This window comes from Perkinsus marinus (assembly GCF_000006405.1).
Source record: "Perkinsus marinus ATCC 50983 genomic scaffold scf_1104296948168, whole genome shotgun sequence".
In the NCBI taxonomy this organism is placed as follows: domain Eukaryota; phylum Perkinsozoa; order Perkinsida; family Perkinsidae; genus Perkinsus; species Perkinsus marinus.
The window spans coordinates 111676-131171 of record NW_003210279.1 but is presented as its reverse complement, the minus strand read 5'-3'; the positions used below and the strand labels follow the sequence as shown (position 1 = coordinate 131171).

The 19496-nt window shown below is 45.6% G+C and overlaps 9 protein-coding genes across 9 annotated transcripts in view; 4 read left to right on the top strand and 5 right to left on the bottom strand.

Annotated features, from left to right (window-relative positions):
• Nucleotides 1-387, top strand: part of Pmar_PMAR019015 (hypothetical protein) — a gene marked incomplete at its 3' end in the record, with an annotated part of 1951 nt that extends 1564 nt beyond the window's left edge. Inside the window, exons 7-8 of the mRNA XM_002778796.1 lie at nucleotides 28-320; nucleotides 374-387. Of these exons, the coding sequence (XP_002778842.1) occupies nucleotides 28-320; nucleotides 374-387 (307 nt within the window). The remainder of the gene's footprint in view (nucleotides 1-27; nucleotides 321-373) is intronic.
• Nucleotides 388-2421: 2034 nt separating this feature from the next.
• Nucleotides 2422-2796, top strand: Pmar_PMAR019014 (hypothetical protein; the record flags this gene model as incomplete). The annotated part of the gene is made up of 1 exon (XM_002778795.1): nucleotides 2422-2796. One exon carries the CDS (start codon nucleotides 2422-2424, stop codon nucleotides 2794-2796), a length of 375 nt encoding a protein of 124 aa, XP_002778841.1.
• Nucleotides 2797-4649: 1853 nt separating this feature from the next.
• On the bottom strand, nucleotides 4650-5846 carry Pmar_PMAR019013 (hypothetical protein; the record flags this gene model as incomplete). Its single annotated transcript, XM_002778794.1, has 1 exon — nucleotides 4650-5846. One exon carries the CDS (start codon nucleotides 5844-5846, stop codon nucleotides 4650-4652), a length of 1197 nt encoding a protein of 398 aa, XP_002778840.1.
• A 1927-nt stretch (nucleotides 5847-7773) lies between these two features.
• On the bottom strand, nucleotides 7774-9709 carry Pmar_PMAR019011 (hypothetical protein; the record flags this gene model as incomplete). Its single annotated transcript, XM_002778793.1, has 5 exons — nucleotides 7774-7884; nucleotides 8558-8665; nucleotides 8885-8974; nucleotides 9271-9403; nucleotides 9615-9709. 5 exons carry the CDS (start codon nucleotides 9707-9709, stop codon nucleotides 7774-7776), a joined length of 537 nt encoding a protein of 178 aa, XP_002778839.1.
• A 323-nt stretch (nucleotides 9710-10032) lies between these two features.
• Pmar_PMAR019010 (hypothetical protein) lies at nucleotides 10033-10615 on the bottom strand (the record flags this gene model as incomplete). Its single annotated transcript, XM_002778792.1, has 2 exons — nucleotides 10033-10158; nucleotides 10535-10615. The coding sequence occupies 2 exons, from the start codon at nucleotides 10613-10615 to the stop codon at nucleotides 10033-10035; spliced, it is 207 nt and encodes a 68-aa protein (XP_002778838.1).
• Nucleotides 10616-11000: 385 nt separating this feature from the next.
• On the bottom strand, nucleotides 11001-11202 carry Pmar_PMAR019009 (hypothetical protein; the record flags this gene model as incomplete). The annotated part of the gene is made up of 1 exon (XM_002778791.1): nucleotides 11001-11202. A coding segment is annotated over one exon (202 nt), but the record flags the coding sequence as incomplete, so codon positions are not given.
• A 452-nt stretch (nucleotides 11203-11654) lies between these two features.
• On the top strand, nucleotides 11655-13170 carry Pmar_PMAR019008 (splice factor, putative). Its single transcript, XM_002778790.1, has 6 exons — nucleotides 11655-11742; nucleotides 11997-12094; nucleotides 12146-12321; nucleotides 12369-12463; nucleotides 12512-12665; nucleotides 12713-13170. Exons 1-6 carry the CDS (start codon nucleotides 11695-11697, stop codon nucleotides 12883-12885), a joined length of 744 nt encoding a protein of 247 aa, XP_002778836.1. The 5' UTR covers nucleotides 11655-11694; the 3' UTR covers nucleotides 12886-13170.
• A 752-nt stretch (nucleotides 13171-13922) lies between these two features.
• On the top strand, nucleotides 13923-17354 carry Pmar_PMAR019007 (NAD-specific glutamate dehydrogenase, putative; the record flags this gene model as incomplete). The annotated part of the gene is made up of 1 exon (XM_002778789.1): nucleotides 13923-17354. One exon carries the CDS (start codon nucleotides 13923-13925, stop codon nucleotides 17352-17354), a length of 3432 nt encoding a protein of 1143 aa, XP_002778835.1.
• Nucleotides 17355-17869: 515 nt separating this feature from the next.
• Pmar_PMAR019006 (hypothetical protein) lies at nucleotides 17870-19143 on the bottom strand (the record flags this gene model as incomplete). The annotated part of the gene is made up of 1 exon (XM_002778788.1): nucleotides 17870-19143. The coding sequence occupies one exon, from the start codon at nucleotides 19141-19143 to the stop codon at nucleotides 18250-18252; it is 894 nt and encodes a 297-aa protein (XP_002778834.1). The 3' UTR covers nucleotides 17870-18249.
• Between the last annotated feature and the right edge of the window lie 353 nt (nucleotides 19144-19496).

Genomic DNA, 19496 nt, shown 5'->3' with positions numbered 1-19496 from the left:
GTACCCCGACTTGACTGCATTCGATAGGGATATCCTACCTCAGTTGTTCGCTGAGAGAACGGCAAAAAAAGAAAAGTGCAGTCGTGGCAGCTTGAATTATGACGACGTCCAGAACGAGCATCGTTTCCATCCTCGAGCAGTGGGCAAGAATAGAGCTCTTTATCGCCACTGTCCTGTTCACGATCCTCCCTTCGAGGTGTGGTGCGAGAGTGGAGATATTGTAAAGAAGCTCCTGGAGAGTGATCGAGCAAGATGCCGAAATAATGCAAGAACACTCAAGTGCTCTACGCAGCATGAGCAATCATCAAGCGCTGAAATTGGTAGGCCATGTGCGGCTTCTTCTTATCATACAAATTGGTTCCGTTTGTTGTAGATTTGGATAAGTGAGAGATGGTTAACATCATTGCTGAATCATAGCCTGGAATCCCTGATTGCTATTACTCCTGCCTCATAATTCGTTGCGAGCAGCCCTTATTAAGAGTATGACTCAACTGGCACTGCCCAGTGCGACAGGAGATATGGAAGTATAGTTCCAGTCAGGGATTTTCAGGTGAGTTCGAAGTTGTTTTTCAGTAATATCACAGCGTGCTGTTCTTCATAGCCTTTGTAGTCTCTTGTTTAACAGGTTCTGAGAATCACACTCCCTTCTGATGAATCCGGCTCGGCCTACTCAGCCCCTGGAGTCGGGCCCTGCGAATTCTCTGATCTACTGCTTCGTATTCAATATAGTAAGGCCATGGTTTATCACTAGGACAACGTTCATCGCATCCAGATGAGAGAAGCTCCTGTACTCGAAGCTGTGGTCTACAAGCCGTCAGTCGTCATATCAATCTTTTCTTTTCACAAATTATGGAGCACAGCATCTGATGTGTTCTCTTTGGTCACCATTACGAATCTCAAGTTACGAGTCAATTTCTGACCGGTATGTGTTGTTTTCAAGTGAGTTTTGGGCATATTATTTGGGTTAAATCTTCAACTCCATCCATGCAGCCAAGAAAGACATGCAGCCAAGAAAGACAAAAAGATCCTCTGATAGCGTTAAAAAGGCCCTTCGCCCAGCCATCACATAATCGTTCGTGGCGCCCAGAGACATGTGCTCACGTCACATGAGTCACGTGGTGACGTGAGAAATCAATGTAAGGGTCTTTCGTGTGGTAATGAGGGAAAAGGCCCGAATGAGCCGTAACGAATTCAACGAATTGGTATTACTGAATACGATGAGCCTGTGAGAGGGTCGTCCGCAAGTGGGCTATTTTCCCGCCACAGGAGGAGACAACGCAGCAATGGCGCACAATCTTCATTGTCTTCTCAGCACAAACACGTTCATCGGCACTCAGGGCCTTAGAGTGTAGATCAGGGCTCAGTACCATGTCTAGATAGTCAGCTATTAGAGCATTATATTAAAGCGACGCTTTAAAAGCGTTAAAGCGCTTAAAGCATTATATATACGATGCTCTTTCGTCTCCACGTAGACGGTATTTTTCGAATCGAAAGTTATCGAAGATATTGCATTTTATCTATTTCAGAGTATCCTCGTTCGTTCCCTTTGATATGAGCAGCGTGACTGAACGCTTAATCGACCGTTTATCTAACTGGCAAAATAATACAGGCAACGATGGTGTGTATTCCAGAAGCTTGCAGCTCCTCCTGAGTATGCTACATCTGGCTGTAAGCATCTCGGTTGGGATTTTGAAGAAAGCTAGCAGCTCCGCTGCCAGTGAACGCAACTACGATACCCCCGACGCGTTCATATATGCCGAAGAACCAGAGTGGCGAGACTTCACTTTTTTTCCTGATATTGAAGAGTCGCCTGAAGGGTGGGAGAAGGTTCCCTTTCTGGTTTTTGTGAGCAGTTTCATCAAACGACTGCAACACTACTCTAACGAGAGGATTGCTGGTGCCATAAGGCATCGTCTTTTTATATTGGTCAAAAATGTGATTCCCTGGCAGAAGGACGGTCTACTCGACGTTCTGGCATGGTGGCTACGTGGATGTACTCCTGGTAGTATAGATGAAAGTGTGCTCGCCTCGCACTACCCGATTGTGAGTCAAATTGACCGGAATTGTCCTAGGTTGCGTCATAAAAAACTGTCCGAGCAGCATTGTGGTATGCAATTCGTGACAGACTATATTTTCTCTTGTTTACGGGTGAATAGTAATATGTGGACACGTAGTCGACGGAGATCTGCGCCCGTTTTCTACAGTATCGATAATGGAACATGGGCCATACTATTTGATAGTATATTTCGTGGTGCACCGCGAGAAGAGGATGGGTTCGAGATGGATCCAGGGACATATGCCGATATCTCGTCTGACGAAGAGAAGGGGAATACGCTGGAAGCATTGTTATCTTTCGCAATCTATCAGTGCTATGATTTTGTTACTGCAGCACTCTGCTTCGTCCTTATTGTGAGAATCAGCATGGGACCTGATTATCCTACTGGTATCGCTGAGTATTTTGATGAAGCCGTACGAGGGCATGCTCCACTCAGGACTCTCCAGGATCCAGCTTCAAGCTCATCGTTCCAATCAGATCGACTAAGCTGGCGTGAATATTTGGGTCAGGTCAAACACTTGTCTGATATCGAGGCATTGCGAGAGCATGATAGTGGTTGGTTGCGTCTCATGAACCGTGCCTTCACGTCTCAGCTGAACTCGATAACAGCTTCGACGTTCCCATCGTTCAGTGCCGGCAAACGCCATCGGCGAGCTAGGCCATCTGGTAAACGCTATGCTGGTAAGAGGCGTCCAAAGCGTAAGGCCAACCAAAATGATGCAGCTCCCGATGTCGATTAACACCGGATGAGTGGTACCCATGGTTACCGCGAGCAGCCCTCGCGGGCGTGTCTCAACTGTCGTCTCTGATGACAGTGCGGTTATCATGGGGGAGCCTCTTGGCTCGAAGGCTTGTGTGACACAAGCAATGACACAAGTTGTGTCATTACTTTTTCCGAGGAATGTAGTCTGTGGGTGGCACCCATGATTATCCGCGAGCAGCCCGTTTTGGGCGTGTCTCAACTGTCGTCTCGAACAACAGTGCGGTTATCATGGGGAAACCTCTGGTTTTGGGGCGCAGATCATGTATACTTCCTAAATCTTTGTCCGTCTTGTGTGAGTCAATTATAATCGTGCAAGACTATCCCAAGGCAGAAGAGTTAAAATGGTAAAATCATCCTATCACGATGATGGGTCATCACTGGCCCCTTCCACAAGCGATGTCTTAGTCCTTGTAATACAAGGCTTGTATTATCACGATACAAGGTTCATGACCGTCAGTAAACAAGTGCATCAAGACTATCTCAACGTGATGCACTCTGCAGCGGGAGTCTCGGACCCCCAACACTAATTTATAGAGCTCACCTAATTAAAACTATGAACCGCTATTTTCGCTTGGACAGAGTATGATTACCATATCTAGAGTATCCATCATTTCGGATACTGTATTATCTATTATGATTAAACATGCCAAAACATGCAACTGGGCTGCCAAACTCCGCAGGGTTGAATTATCAACGATCATAATATGCTTCGTTTTCAAGAAATTTTCAAAAGAATTATCAAGGCTCTAGAAGCTCACTGTTAAAATTCCCGACCCCTTTCCACCTTCCTCTGGACACTGATTGATATCTTGCGTGTACGTTGTCGGACAATTAATAATTCAAATACTACGAATTGACGACACAAGTAGTAGGGGAAAAAGAACAAAGTCTGCGTCAAATTATCACTACGACTGACAGTGCCAGTCAGACACAGAAAACGAGGTAGGGTCAATCACGGCAATTAGCCCTAGCAACTTGACAGCCAAGCCATTATAATTGTAGGCCTCTCCGACCAAATCATAGGACAAATGATAGTATTTAGCCGGCTCGTCAAGAACAAACTACCATTGATTTTGCCCGACTACTCATACTTGACAGTTGCGAAGGAATTTCATTTCCCCCATTTTCCCTCCCAGGGGGTAAACCCCCCCTTCGGGGGGGAATATTTAGCCCTCTGGCGAGGGCTAAATGATGAGCCACTGGCGCCTTAAGCCAGCGCCTTAGACCACTCGGCCAAACTGTCGATGAATTTTCAAACATACTACCTGCTTCCTTGCCACATACTCACTGATTTTCTTTGCCAGATCACTTCCAACCGCTGGAGCGAGGCTTTCACACCAACGCGAAACCTGCGCTACATCGAGCTCCGCCATACATCAACTAAAACGCTAAAACTGAAGCAATTCTTCCTCCATAAATTGTCCACTTCTACTTGAATAATACACATTCGATCCATCCTGTTGATGTTCTATACCTGTAAACTTTGATCGGAGTGTAGTCTATGAAAGAGACAGCTTCGCAGTCACGCACATGTGTATGCGTGCACCCCTTTAGCTTTACAAGTGGTTCCGTTTGCTTCTCTCTTTCCCTCTCCTCTTCTTATGTCGAGTTCAGAGACACATCACGTTATAGGACAACCACATGGAGGCTGTCCCCAACCCAGTGATGTGTAACGCTTACACAACGTTCCGAGTCACCAACCATTGAATTCGTCAACACAACTCTATAAAGACAGAAAGAGATGCTACAAGACACTAATCACGCGAAAACATACAACGGAACACTAAGTACTACAAGCCTGTAAAATAGTACGAATATAATATCAAGCGATTAAGTATGATTGGCCGAGTTTTTCTTCTTGAACGGATTCTTCTTCCAACTGTGCTTCTTCTTCTTGTCACTGTTCCGCAACTGGTCCACACTCTCATTCGCGAAATCATGACTCGGGCTGGAATCAACTGGGAGGACCCTGCTCGCCCGTCTCAAACGCTCCGGGGAGCTGTCATCACCATTGTCCTCCTCATGCAGCATCTCCGACCGAACCACATGATATGTGCCACGCGGGCTCTTGCCGGATCGACTGCGGGACAACTTGCCCAAAATCTTCTTAGCTTTTCGAGTCGATATTCGTTTCTTAAACGACCACCGACCAGAGCTCTTCTTAGACCCAACACTATCAAAGATGTCTCGATCGAAGTCATCGTCAGGATCCAACTTGAACTGATGCTCAGGGAGAGCATCAGCAACAATAGCCCAGCCGGTGTGGCTCTGGCCTGTCACACTCTCAGAGCGGCCTCGAGAGCAATAATTGCTAGAAGTGCCTCCACTCTCCGGCGTACCACTAAGAGGTACTTCAAAGCCTTGTGTTCGGGACAGAACCAGTCGAGCGCCTCCTTCGACTTGAGCTGCATTCTCCAGCATTCCGAGCAACCTAGTAGACACCCAACCATAAGAATCCTCACTGCGCCGCAAAACTTCCTCCACTGTGAGTTCGCTGATGACTATGCCAGGGAGGCACTTCAACTTCAGCATGAGTAAATCGTTACCATCAGTCGATTCTAGTTGACTGAAATCGTCTCCAACGAAAGCCGCCTCCATCATGACCAGTCCAATACGGTGAATTGCCTTCCACCCTCTACTCAAAAACATATCCAAGATTCTCTCACTAGCCTCCTCCTCATCTCGCAAATCCGATGCGAACAACGTAAGGAACCACGACGATGCATAAAATGACGTGGGGACTCCCAGACCGTCAAAAGCCGCCCTCAGCAGAGCGTAAACCCTCGGCAACGAGGCCTCGAGAAGACGGTCAAACGTCCATAGAGAAAGTCGAAACCTGTCACTCAACTCGAACATTCTCACCATCTGATACCGCACCAGCAGCGAAACAGCGCTCCGGAAAGTCATGACCTCAGGCTCATCTACTGGACACGCCTGACAGTCTACGGCCTCTCCCCACTTATGAGCCGCCTCCTCAACACACAGCTGATCCTCGTCCTCACTATCATCACTGCGTTTGCGTACCATTCCAATTTTCCTATAGTTAACTTTCAATAGAACACTAACCACATAATTCATCCCTTGGCAGTACCCCACCGACTTGAGCCTCTCTGAGGTCGCCATGAGTACTCTCCAAAGGCGATGATGGAAACAGCTAACACAACTCGCGCACGGCTCGGTACGCACAACATCGCGCCAAACTTGACCAGCAACACTACTACCCCCCTCCTCTGCAGAGGCTCGCCAACACGAATCATAATAAGCCATCGAATCCTCCTCGATATTCCTCGTCATTATATCCTCATCAAGAAGCAGTGCGTGCCAAATTCGAGGCCGCAACGAAACGCTCATAGGACATCTAGCTCGCTCACTAGCCGTATCTCGACAGTTGATAAGCCGGGCCGCCCACGACTTGCACACACACGTCAAAGTCTCCCACGACCGCACTGGCTCCGGCAAATAAGCGACTATCATTGATGCCACAGGTCCATCCAAAAACCACTCCTGAGTGTCAGAAGCGGACGTAGGATGATGAGAGACAGATGAAAAAGGTAGTGAAGATTCTTCTTGACGTGAGCATGCTCGAGCGGCTGACATGAATGCGAAGAAACTACAACATCACAGATAGAGGTGCAAGATACTGAGAATACCGATATTATATTTCATAATGGAGTTTCACCACCCTAGTGATATGAAAAACACTAGTGAGAAATATATTGCATATCACCGCGAATGTCGATTTTTTCACAGAGTATTATGCCACTTCACGTAAAACGGGTGAAACCTCATCGTCCAGCGGAATCTTCAGGGAGCGCTATTCATATCGTACTCTTCGCTAGCCATTGAATTTAAATGGGTTAGTCTTTATAAAGATATGTTCAGCATTTCACAAACACGACCCTACTCGGAAGAAAATTATGATGGAGCGGTTCCTCCAAGCTCATTGGAGTTTCACCCTAGTGATATGAAAAACACTAGTGAAAAATATATTTCACGACTACTGCATATCACCGCGAATATCGCGCTTTTCACCGAGTATTACGCCACTTCACGTAAAACGGGTGAAACTATACTGATTAAAATGTTGCCAGTCGATCTCAATACCACTAAGAGGAAGGCAACTTGGCGCAGTGTGAGTTTTCGTAGACTCCGCGAAAAGTGTTGGAGGAATATACGTCCGCTTTCCTCAGCTAAGCTCAGGAACTCATACACGAACTAGGGTAGAAGTGTACAGAAACCAACAAGAATTTCCCAAAACCTCCTCAGAATTTCTACATTGTCGGCGACGCATGTGCTTGCCCATATGAATACTTCTCACACTGCTCGCAGCAGCTTTCAAGATCGAGTCGAGACCCTCAAGATTCCTTCAGAAGTGTATGAAGAGACTGTACAAAGTCTATAACCTGTCCCCCCTCCTAACAGTTCGGGAAAGAATATGCAACAATAACAACAACAACAACAACAACAACTACTACTACTACTACTACTACTACTACTACTACTACTACTACTACTACTACTACTACTACTACCACTACTACTACTACTACTACTACTACTACTACTACTACTACTACTACTACTACTACTACTACTACCACTACTACTACCACTACTACCACTACTACTACTACTACTACTACTACTACTACTACTACTACTACTACTACTACCACTACTACTACTACTACTACTACTACTACTACTACTACTACTACCACACTCCGCTCACTTCTCATGCTGGTGAGAGCACTCCGAATAGCTCACCGTCGCGCGCCACAAAATCATTACAATGCCACCAGCGACTTCCATGCTTTCATAAGCTCAATGACCTCCGTTCCCGCTGCCCGATCCAATATTGAATATCAAACTCAAATCCATCACTCATAGCATGAATATTACATGTTAGTAGTACTAGTAGCAGTAGTGTAACAACAATAACATTATACAACTATTAGGATATAGTCAACTTGACCCGAGGCTGTTCCTGCTGCTGCCCTTGCTGCTGACACTCACTACTAGAATCCACCGACTCCACATCGCTTCTGCAGCCTACTAATGGTACCTGTTGGTGACCACAAATACCCACTGCTAACACTACTACTGAACATAACGTAAAGTAATCAACCTCGTTAATACAAACTAGTACATTTTATAAATGACCCGCCATCTTACTACATTGCGAAGTTTCACCCGTTTTACGTGAAGTACGGTAATACTCCATGAAAAATCCGATATTCGCGGCCTGTAGTAGTCGTGAAATATATTTTTCACTAGTGTTTTCCATATCACTAGGGTGAAACTCCATTTTCCCGAAAAAAGTGCAAAATTAACAAAAAACTCGGGAAAAATATCAAACCAGTCCGAGAATTCTGCAGTAATATGTTAATCTATTATAAACACTACTCATCTTTTCACCAAACAAATGATCGCCACTCAAGAGGAATCGATTTTTATGATCGGGCAGAGAAAACCGATATGACTATACGATTGAGAATTTTTGCGTAGATCCAGAATCTGTAATCATTTCTGTTTCATTACTGAGTACGATAGCCAAAAAATCGATAATGTGCTTCTCCGACTGCAGCCAACCAGTACAGCTGCGTGTAGTAGACCCTAGTATATATGCATAGACAACCATTTCACGATAGCTACCAACTATACCAATCCGTGGAGTGATATTAAAATATTAAGACTCCAATCTCCATCACTCTTCAAGTAATCACACTACTTACTACCTCTGCTTGCTCCTCCTCCTCAGTCGCCGCATCCACTAAGCGAACCTCCAGCTTTACTATAGTCGCCTTCGCATCAATGAGATCTTTCCGAAGTTGCTCGATCACAGTCTGACACGAGTAGCTCAGTGATGACTTCCCATAGTGGAAAATGCATATAAAATGATGTCATATTCAGTGGTCAACCACATGTGTTGGTGATGAGGAAATTTTGGAAAATTTTTGTTGGTTTCTGCACACTTCTACCCGAATTCGTATGATCAGTTTAGGAAACTCCTGAGCTCAGCTGAGGAAAGCGAACTTATATTCCTCAAACACTGCTCATCATACTTCCTGAATTTTCAACTCTTGCCGTAGTATAGTAGCCCGTATGCAGTCGTGCTTAGTCGTGCTGTCCTCTACCATAGACCGGTCGGAAACCTAACAAATTTCTCATCACCCCTACTCACATAATCACCTATGTTGCTGATACGGCAGAGTTTCACCGGTTTTACTTGAAGCGGCGTGAAAACGTGATTTCCGCGATATTTTGGCGAATGTCAAAATCCCAACAAGATTTTGGGAGAATTTTATTGGTTTCTGTACACTCCTACCCGAATTCATATAAGAACATCTATAGTGAGCGAGGAAACTCTGGAGCTCAGCTGCGGAAAGCCAAAATACAATCCCACACAGGAAAAACCAAGATCTATGTTCATCATAATTCCATACCACACCTCTGGGAAATCCTTCGTATCAGTTCCCTCCATATGTTCGTCCAGCTGCTCTTGGACCAGCCTCCTCTGCTCCTCACGATGTACGGCCAAGTAATGCAACTTCTTACACTGCTCGACCAGAAACTCTACTTGCCTGAGTCACATACTATACAGCTCAGCAGGAGGAACGTCTTGCTAATGACCTTGCAACCCAAGTTCAACCCCCCAAACGGCAATTTCTACCAGCCTTCGAGGCAACAAAATAAATCACACAATAAGAAACTTTCTAACACTGACATGATTCTCATACCACTTCCCTACTATAACTACTATATTTTCTACCTCTACCAATCTCACCACAGTACACAGAATCGACATCATCAAAATAATCTATATTCGACATAGTTCTTTGTTTGCTATGACGGATGACTCTCGCCCCCTGTGCTAGGCAAACAGGCATTGAGAGCCACGATGACGTGGAGTTCAAAACAATACGACTAACATCGGGACCCCAAAAACTGCATTCAAACCTCACACAAACTAAGAGAATCAATTTGGTTCTAGTAATTGTATTTTTCTACATTCTCTGCTGCTCTAGCTTGCTATCACAGGGCCGTAGGTATGCTATTATATTCGGTATCTATCGCGTATCCTCCAAAATGCCGCGATGTTCCTCTACATTAAATCTACAATAGTCCTTAAGGCAACCTCTACAAAACTAAGCCTAGTTCATATATAATTTCGGATACCCAAATTCCTATGAGATTGCATTTTCCACAATCACTACTTTTTTCTCTCCTCCTCCCGTTGGGTCTGCAGCGTGAGTTGCTCAGACAACCGAGCGGAGCGCTCCGACTCGGCCTCGTACTCTATCCGTTGGATATTCAGTTCGGCTTTGAGAGACTTTATCTGATGACGATGTGAGGAAGGAGTGGTATGACTACAACTAAGTAGTGCTCATTTAATTCGAATAAAAGTACAACAATAACGGCAAACCGCTTCACTCTATATTAAGCGTATACAAAATCCGACCGTGGGCTAATCAGATAATACTTGAATGCCCGTGACGATGGAAATTCATCAGTAACTTCTCTCATAACTCTTACTAAAACTAAACTAGCCTAAGCAAACTGGAGCTGAATCCCTACTACTACTACTACTATTACTACTACTACTACTACTACTACTACTACTACTACTACTACTACCTACTAGCCAAGTACTAGTACTACCAAGGCTAGTAGATACCAAGAAACGTGCTCGATTAAAACCTACATCCGCCTACCTCTTCGAGTAGCGACATCTTGGCCTTGCCAGCACTTACGACTTCTTCTTGGAGATCTCTCAGTTTCGCTGCAATGCTCATCCTCAGCGTATCGGCTACCGAATAGGCAACTGCCGATTGCGTACCAGCATCGAGATCAGAATGTTGGGATGACCACCAGCATGAATCTCGGAAGATACCTAGTGTGTCAGGAAAGGCTCAAAGCCGGACTGAACATAGGGAACGTATTTCCCTTGTAGAGCTTGATCGTTATAAGATTGTGAACAATTCATCAACGGTGACAACGGCTCATTAGCGCTTCCTGTCCATCGAATGTATGCTATTCCAAGATGAGTTGCAGAAGCGCCTCAAAAGTCATTCACCAACAACTTTTACCATCTTGCCCTTCTCAACAACGACGTGAGAGCCACTGCTAACACTCCTAGGTCGCGATGATGGGAATCGAGACTTATAAAAATGTCATTACTATCGTTGCCATCCTTGAATGTAGAGGTGAACTCTCGACCATCTTGAGAGGTAGCATCACTATCCTCCCCATGGGGCTCCTCAGTGGCAGAGTGGGTGGTGGTTTGGGTGCAGTTGGGGATGGCAACAGAAGCGTGCTTGAAGCGTCGTCTTCGGGCGCGGGACGATAAGGACGGCGTCCTTGCAGAACGATAGGTAAGTACCTGACAGTATTACTAATTATCATATGGTAAAAATAGCCAAGTGGATAATGTTCAGGATTCACATACATAAGGCGTGGGATCGATTCTCGGGGTAGACATATTTCAAATGTTGGATTTCGAATCTGGAGTTCTGACCAAGTACCAGTGCATATGGTCATCTTGCAAACTTATATTTATCACTGACATCATTCCTCATAAACCCCTACTAATATCGCCACTACTACGACTATTACTGGCTGATTCAAGTCCATCATCCTGGGGGACAGCCTAGATTTCCCTGAGGATCTCCACGAGCTCGTCGAGACATGAGGTGTTGCCGAATACTCCACGACCGGCGGCATTGGGATCAAAATTGTCAACGAGTAACGAGGGTTGCGCACTTGCGTTGAGGAAATGCAAGGTTGCAAGATGCAATCTTGAACCGCTTCGGACGTCATACTTCAGAAGCATTTGAAGAACTAAGGAGGTTCATTGCGACGCTAATCCCCTAAAATGGTCAACCAAGCTTGTTGTGTGTACGTTGGCAGTCTGGATTTTGAGGTGAGTAAAACGACGACCCTTGAGGGCCTTCATGAATGACCTTCGAGTGCATTGATTGCATTGACCCTTCATCGCATAGCTAGATGTACCCCCGGTCCATTATAACTGTGGTTAGTCGTTCTGCTGGCTTCCTCGATGTTATACATCATCTCTTTCACTTGCTCTTTTAACCATATCGATGTATCTCGTTTTCGTAGCCCACAAGGGCCCATATGAAAGTATGCGTTTGCTTCGTTACAGCATGCTTCCGTCAGGTTACTGAGACTCAGCTTGGTGATCACATGAAGTCCGCTGGTGAGGTGGAGTCGGTCGACATCTTGACTCGTAGAGACGGCAGATCTAAAGGTTGCGCGTAAGTCACAGTCACTCAGTCGTCGCAATTCTTCAATTGTTGTTGGCTTAGTCTTGTCGAATACAAGACCGAGGAAGCTGCTGAGAAGGCTATTGATACCCTCAATGACACCGAGGTCGGCACACGCAAGATATTCGTCCGAGAGGACCGCGGGCCCATCGAGGAGATGGATCGAGATGCTGCTGCTGCTACCCGACAGGGGAAGGGCAAGGGTGGAAAAGGAAAGGGTCAGTTGTTCATCTCTCAATTCACGGTTCATTGTACTGTTTCTCAGGTAAAGGGAAGGGTAAAGGCTTCAAGGGTCGAGACAGAATCCGTCCCTTGAAGGTCGGCGAGAAGGATGTTCACAGGTTGATCTATGTTGGCAATGTAAGTCGTTTTCTATCGCTGTTCTTTTGTTCACTTATTCCCTTCTAGTTACCGTGGAGGACCGCCTGGCAAGACTTGAAGGATCTTTTCCGCGAATGCGGAGAAATGATTCGCGTCGATGTGGCCGAGGGTTGGGATGGAAGGTCGAAGGGCTTCGCCACGATCCTCTTCCAAGATGCTGAAGGAGCTCAAAAGGCTATTGGTGAGTACTTGTGAGAGTTTCGAGTTTTTTACCATATTTTTTTCCAGAAAAGTTCAATGGTTACGAGTTCCAAGGACGTAAGATGTTCGTTCGTGAGGATCAATTCTTGAAGGAGGACGGCACTTATACTAGAAGCCGCAGATCAAGCAGTCAGAAGGAAGCTGATAATGGCCCTACTCAAAAGGCACCGGTCGTCGACACCGATGATCGTGACGACTAAGTCGAGGCGTGTACCTCGCCACCTGTTCTCCTTTTATCACTGCTGAAATCACCATAAGTATAGTGACTATAAGTTGGTGAATATGGTGGTTATGTAGGGACTCGTGTAAGAAGTTGCCTTTTTATGTAAGGCTACATCGATTTTCTTTCATCGCGAAGGTTATCGTTAGTTGTTGTAGTTGAAATGGAGAGTATTTGAGTATCAATTTATGAGTTAGAAGAAGCTAGTTATTACGATACAGCGCATCGCTACTCGCAAGTTGAAGAATACAATCTCCATTGACCAATCTGATGAGCTTGAGTTCCTAGTTGTGTGGTGGGGACCTATGATGACTTTACTGAGTTGGTCAATCTACTAGCGTAAAAACGATCAACGCTAGTAAGTTTGATAATAAGACGTAAGAGTAGACTAAAAGTTAACTACGTAAGGTAACTCTGTCTGGGAGAGCTGTTCGGTATTTCTGCTCATCGCAGACTTCTTATTTGTATCAACTGTGGGTCGTTTGACTGAGTCACAAAGCTTGAGAGTTTCGAGAAGTTGTGGTATAACAGAAAGCTGTTAATAAGAGAACATCTTCAACACGATACTGCCCCTGGGCTTGAACAATTTACTGATGCTACGTTAAGCCACTACTCGGCAACTACGTTGCTACTTGTATATACTAAGATAGTTCCACAAAGCATATGGGTGGACAATGCGATAAAGAGGTGACGTTAGAAAAATAATAATACTGATTCTCGACGGCAATCGCGATGTGGATAAGTAGTTGTCAATTTACTTGCTCTAAGTCTACCACAGTGATAGCCCCTTCGTACACGTCACTATCAAGTTCGGCGGTCGAGTTAGATTCATCATGACTGAGCTCATATCATGGAACAAAGGTTGTCCCTGGTAAGATACTCTACCTCAGGATACGCGCTAAGCTGCAGACCTACATGCTGTATTCACCAATCATTCTGTGTTCCTGTATGATAAATGATAGTATGATATGTATTTAGTACCTGGTTAGTATTCGTTGCAGTTCAACTTTTTTATAAATGTTTGCATCAATATTTAGTCATACTCCTGCTGCTAAGAGTGCAACCAAAGACACCAACGCTATTGCTTCTCTATTGGAGGCTGCTTATGACGGTGACGTTGAGCGTATGAAGGAATTGTTATCTCAGCATTCGGACCTCACTGTGAACACTTCTGATTACGACAAGCGAACTCCCTTACACTTGGCTGCTGCTGGTGGTCATATTGATGCTGTTAAGTATCTCATCTCGGAGGGTGCTCAGTTGAAGCCTGATCGTTTTGGTATGCTCCCCATTCATGATGCGGTTATCAATAATCGTACTGGTATTAAAGATTTGCTTGCCGAACTCGAACTGAAGCCTGCTGATGATGGTATGTGTTATCTGCCTCCTGTGAAGCTTGCTGCCTTGAAGGAGCAGGTGAAGCATTCGGACATTTCTTTGTCCGCTGAGGAGTTGGAGACTAAAATGATTCAGGTTTTCTCCATCAACATGAAGGAGGGTATATTGGCTGCAGCTTCTCTATGGAAAGAGATCCAATATTACTTCCTGGATCTCGGTCTCCATCCTACTTACTTCAAGCACTTCACGAGTAATGAGATTGCCCGTCATATCCGTTGCCTCTTGGCCGCTACGAACGTTGCCCAAACTACTAGCTCCGATTACATCCACTTTGAAATTGAGGATGACGACTCTGCGTTCTATCTCACCACGATGGAAGCTGAGAAGGTTGCACTCATGGATGGTAGAATCGCCAAGTACGTGTCCAAGTTTGGTGCTGCTGATGGTTTCTCCATCACCTTCATGAAGTCCGAAAAGCCTGCCACGCCTGAGGGTAAATTCCAACTCGGTATTTTTGTCGTTGAGAAGAGGAAGTACACCACTGCTGCTTCTGAGGAGATGATGGACGAGAGTGATCTCAAGCGTGTGGCTAATACGAAGTTCTTGGAAGAGAGGAGTCCCGAAGTTCAGCAATACTATCAGTCTCTCATCAATGAGAGTATGTCTACTCGTAACTCTGTGGTGAAGGTTTTGGATCCCCCAGCTCATATGGTCCAAAAGACCGGAGCCAAGATGCTGCAATTGGCTGCTTATGGTGATGTTGAACATTCCGGGAATGCGTACATCTCAGAAGTTAATGAGTGCTTCCGTTCCAACGATATCACTCCTAAGAGGTTTTATGTCGACACCTTCGCCAATGGTATCATCGTCTACACCTGCTTCTTTGATCCTTGTACTCAGAAGAAACTCGAGCAGCTTGCTCAAACTCTTCGTTATGTTTGCCATTTCAAGCACACTCCGAGGAAGTCCGCATTGGTTTGGGATCTTGTATTGGAGAATAAGATAACTCCCGAGCATGCTATCTTCCTCATTACTGCGGCCAAGTTCATCTTCTCCTTTTTCCCCAAGGAGACTCAGGAGTATCTTACTTTGGCTGAGTACTTCAAGAATGATCCTTCCAAGAAGAGCGAATTGGATACATTATTCCGGAACACTATGTCCAATGCTATCACTTACGAAAGGATCTATGCGGCTCTTACTTCCAACTATACTCTCACTCTTCCTATGTTCGACGACTTCAAGAAGGTTGCTGCTGGTGAATGCAAGCCCTTCTATAATGAGGAATTGGCCGCAAAGATTGATGACCAAGTTGGATCCCTTCTCGATGCGAAGATCTTGAAGACTCTCTTGAAGCTCAATGCTCATCTACAGATGACCAACTTCTTCAAGCCTACTGGAACAGCTTCTGCAATCGCAATGAGGTTCGACGGCGAGGTCTTGGCTGATCGTCCGAGGACCCTCTTCCCCACCATCCCTTATGCCGTCTACCTTGTCGTTGGCAAGAGCTTCTATGGTTTCCACATTCGATTCACTGAGATTGCTCGTGGTGGTATCAGACTTATTCTATCAAGGGACGGACGGGTGTACAAGAAGAACTGTGCTACTTTGTTGGAGGAGAACTACAACTTGGCCTTCACTCAGCAGTTGAAGAACAAGGATATCCCCGAGGGTGGATCGAAGGGTACCATTCTCATGGATGTAGACTCTCAGAATTTGAACACCAGTGGCCGCGAGGCTTTCAATAATTACGTCGATGCCCTTCTCGATTGCATCCTCTCCAAGGAGACCGGTATTTACTCCAATCTGTCCAAGCCTGAGATGCTATTCTTTGGCCCTGATGAGAACACTGCTGGATTCATGAAGTTGGGTGCTCTGAGAGCGAAGGCTCGTGGTTACACATATTGGAAGTCTTTGACTACCGGCAAGTCTGACGTTCTCGGTGGTATCCCTCATGATAAGTACGCCATGACTACCAACTCCATCCATCCTTACGTTACCGAGCTTCTGGAGAAGTTGGGTTTGGAGGAGTCTAAGCTTACTAAGGTCATGTCCGGTGGCCCCGATGGTGATCTTGGCTCTAACGAGATTTTCATCTCTAAGGATAAGACGATTGCTATTTGTGATGGTACCGGAGTGGCTTATGATCCTCAAGGATTGAATAGAGAGGAGCTCACTCGTCTTGCTCATCTCAGAGTTGGTGTTGCTAACTTCTCTCGGGATAAGTTGTCAAGTGATCCGAAGGCATTCTTGGTTACCATTGACGATAAGGATGTAACTCTTCCTAATGGAGATCATTTCAAGACCGGTATAGAAGTTCGTAATCACTTCCCGGAGATGGAGTACTTTTCTGCTGATCTCTTCATCCCTTGTGGTGGTCGTCCTGGTACTATTAACATTGGTAACGTTGATAAGACTATGTTCAATCCTGAGACTAAGGAGCTCAAGTTCAAGTATGTCGTGGAAGGTGCCAACTTGTACTTCACTGATGATGCTCGTAGATATCTCGAGGATGCTGGTGTGCAACTATTGAAGGATGCTTCTACCAATAAGGGTGGTGTTACTTCCAGTAGTATGGAAGTGTTCGCCGCTCTTTGCATGGATAAGGCTGATCATGATAAGTTCCTCTGTGCTCGTGATGAGACTTCTACACCTCCCGAGTTCTATGAACAATATGTCCAAGAGATCCTCGCCGCCGTCCGCCATAACGCCAAGATGGAGTTCAACGGCATTTGGAAGACTAACCATGAGGTGAAGTATCCTGATGGATCGAGGTACATCCGCAAGACTGATGCTACCATCTTATTATCGAGAAAGATCAACGACATGCAGACCTACGTCCTCGGTGTACTCGAGAAGCACGATCCTGAGAATGATTGGATGATTCGTGCTGTCCTCAGACGTTGTGTTCCTAGATTGCTTCTTGTTCATTGTGGTTTGGATAAAATCATCGAGAACACTCCTGAGGCTTACCTCAATGCTATGGTAGCTACTTGGATTGCTGACGAGTTTGTCTATGCTAACGGGCTCAAGACTAGTGAATTCGGTTTCTTCCAATTTATGCGCTCCCTCCAAGATGAGTCCAAGGGTGAAGTTACTCCCTCAACCATGTGAATATTTTATCATCACCGTTTGTTCTATGTTTAATAACAGGCAACATCAGTTGCCATTCATTTTTATGATTAAGACTGGCATCCTCGCTGGTACGCATTAGTATGAAATCTAGTTTTGAGTTTGTCCGTCAATGTCAGTTAGTCAGTTGCTAAACTACGTCGGTTTGTCGCTCAAGTATCAACTCTGGCCGCAGGAAGGCTCTGTGGCAATCAAATTGCTAATCTGTGGTGTCTCTTGACTGCCACACTTGAGTCGAGATATGGCTACGGAATATACAAGTAGCTCACACGCAAACAATCACATCATCCCGTGATGAACACAATAAACGAAATCGTCACTGAGCTTATCGCCGTAGAACCTTCAAATTTGCCGTGGGTCGATAGGAAGCTCGATTTCGGGTCGGAAGGGATTTCAATTTCGATCTTATCGCCTTTAATATCTTGGAGATGCAATGTAGCGCGTATAGGCAAGTTCCACCGAGTTATGCCCATTACTGCCCGAACTCAATCAGATACTTCGAAAAGAATGTACCGATGAGAACATACGGTTCCGTGTAACTGATAGCATATCCTGGTTAGCTGGTCATACGTGATTATCACCATCCCATATCCCAGGCGTTGCTTTGCCATGAAAAAACGTCATCATAGTTCATCTCAGTTTGGGGAATGAGAGAGAACGAGGGGCACCGTCTCAAAAGCGTCAGCGTCCATGGTCTTCAGCGACAGCATGGTCATAAACGGCGCGGCAAAAAATGAAGAGTATAGGGCTGTAGCTCACAGCTTAGAGGAGTTAATAAAAAATGACGATTCGCCGAAGATCACTCCCTGAATATTGTATAGTAGTTTGTAGACATCACCACTATCGAGATTGTTGAGATGTGTTGGACACAATTCAGCTAACCTCGCGTGGTCAATGGCAGGAAGGAGCCAAATAGGTTCACATAGATAGTCTTACTGGTAGCAAACCCGACATCCAGAAGGTCACCAGGTTGAAGTCCACCGATATCCGGGCAGGCCGTATGGATGGTGTCATATATCTTCATGACTTCACCTTTAGGATAGGAAATCCTGCGTGGCTTGTCCCATCCGTCTAGGATCAACTCGTACGGCCCGAACGGTAGCACTTTGTGCGTATCGTTCTGAAGACACTTAATCTCGAAATTGACAATATTCGGGTTGAAGGTTCCAGGAGGGATTATGGTTATATTGAAAGTAACACCAAAATGCTGAATCTGGTCAACATAAGCGTACACACCACCGCGCTGTGGACCATAAAGCATTTTCAGTACTTTGATTCGGCCAAAAAACGTCATGAAAGCAACATTAGTCGGATAGAACATGATGGAGTCAAGACCGACAGGAGGCTTGAGCTTGTACTTAGGACATACATTCTCTATTTGCTTATACCATAATTGGGGCTCGCCCTTGAGGCAATCTACTTTGAAGTTGTCGTCACCTGTTCGGGTTAGGTTCCTAGTTATATACCCAGGTAGGCCCGGTGGCACAGCAAGGCGCCCATCACAGGAGATGGTCATAGATACTTGGCTGTCCTCGGAGACGTCGTAAACTATGAAAAGACCATCCCCCCGCTGCCCATCATAGAGAAACCCTCCTGGACGAAGTCCGTGATACATACCGTATACCACAATCAAGTCGATCGAGAGCAGCAACAGCACATAGCTAGTAAACATCGTAGCACGTGGGTTTAAGTTGACTGATGTACCCGCGAAGGTAGCACTTTGTGGATGTATGCGCACGTAACGTGCGCAATCGTGGTTCGTCGGGGCCATTGCAGCACAAACATATCCCTCCGCTCCAGTTCAGGCGCTGTATAACTTCTACCAGTACTCATCAATAGGTTCTGTGCTATTTAGAGTTCCGTCGTATACGTATCTTAATGGCAACCGATGATGCGAGGAAGTACAAATTTCAAATATATACGAGGAGGGGGAATCTCTCGGTGCCGGCGTGAGCTTGCATGCCGTGGGCGCCAATTCGCATGTTGTAGGCGCCCCAACGGGAGGTAAATGGAGGTTCATGGCTACAATATGGTAGAATATCCATAGCGCCAACCCCAGTTGACCAGCATGGTGCAGATGAATGCGAAGTACTGCTTTGTTCAGTGTGTATCGGGCTAGCAAAG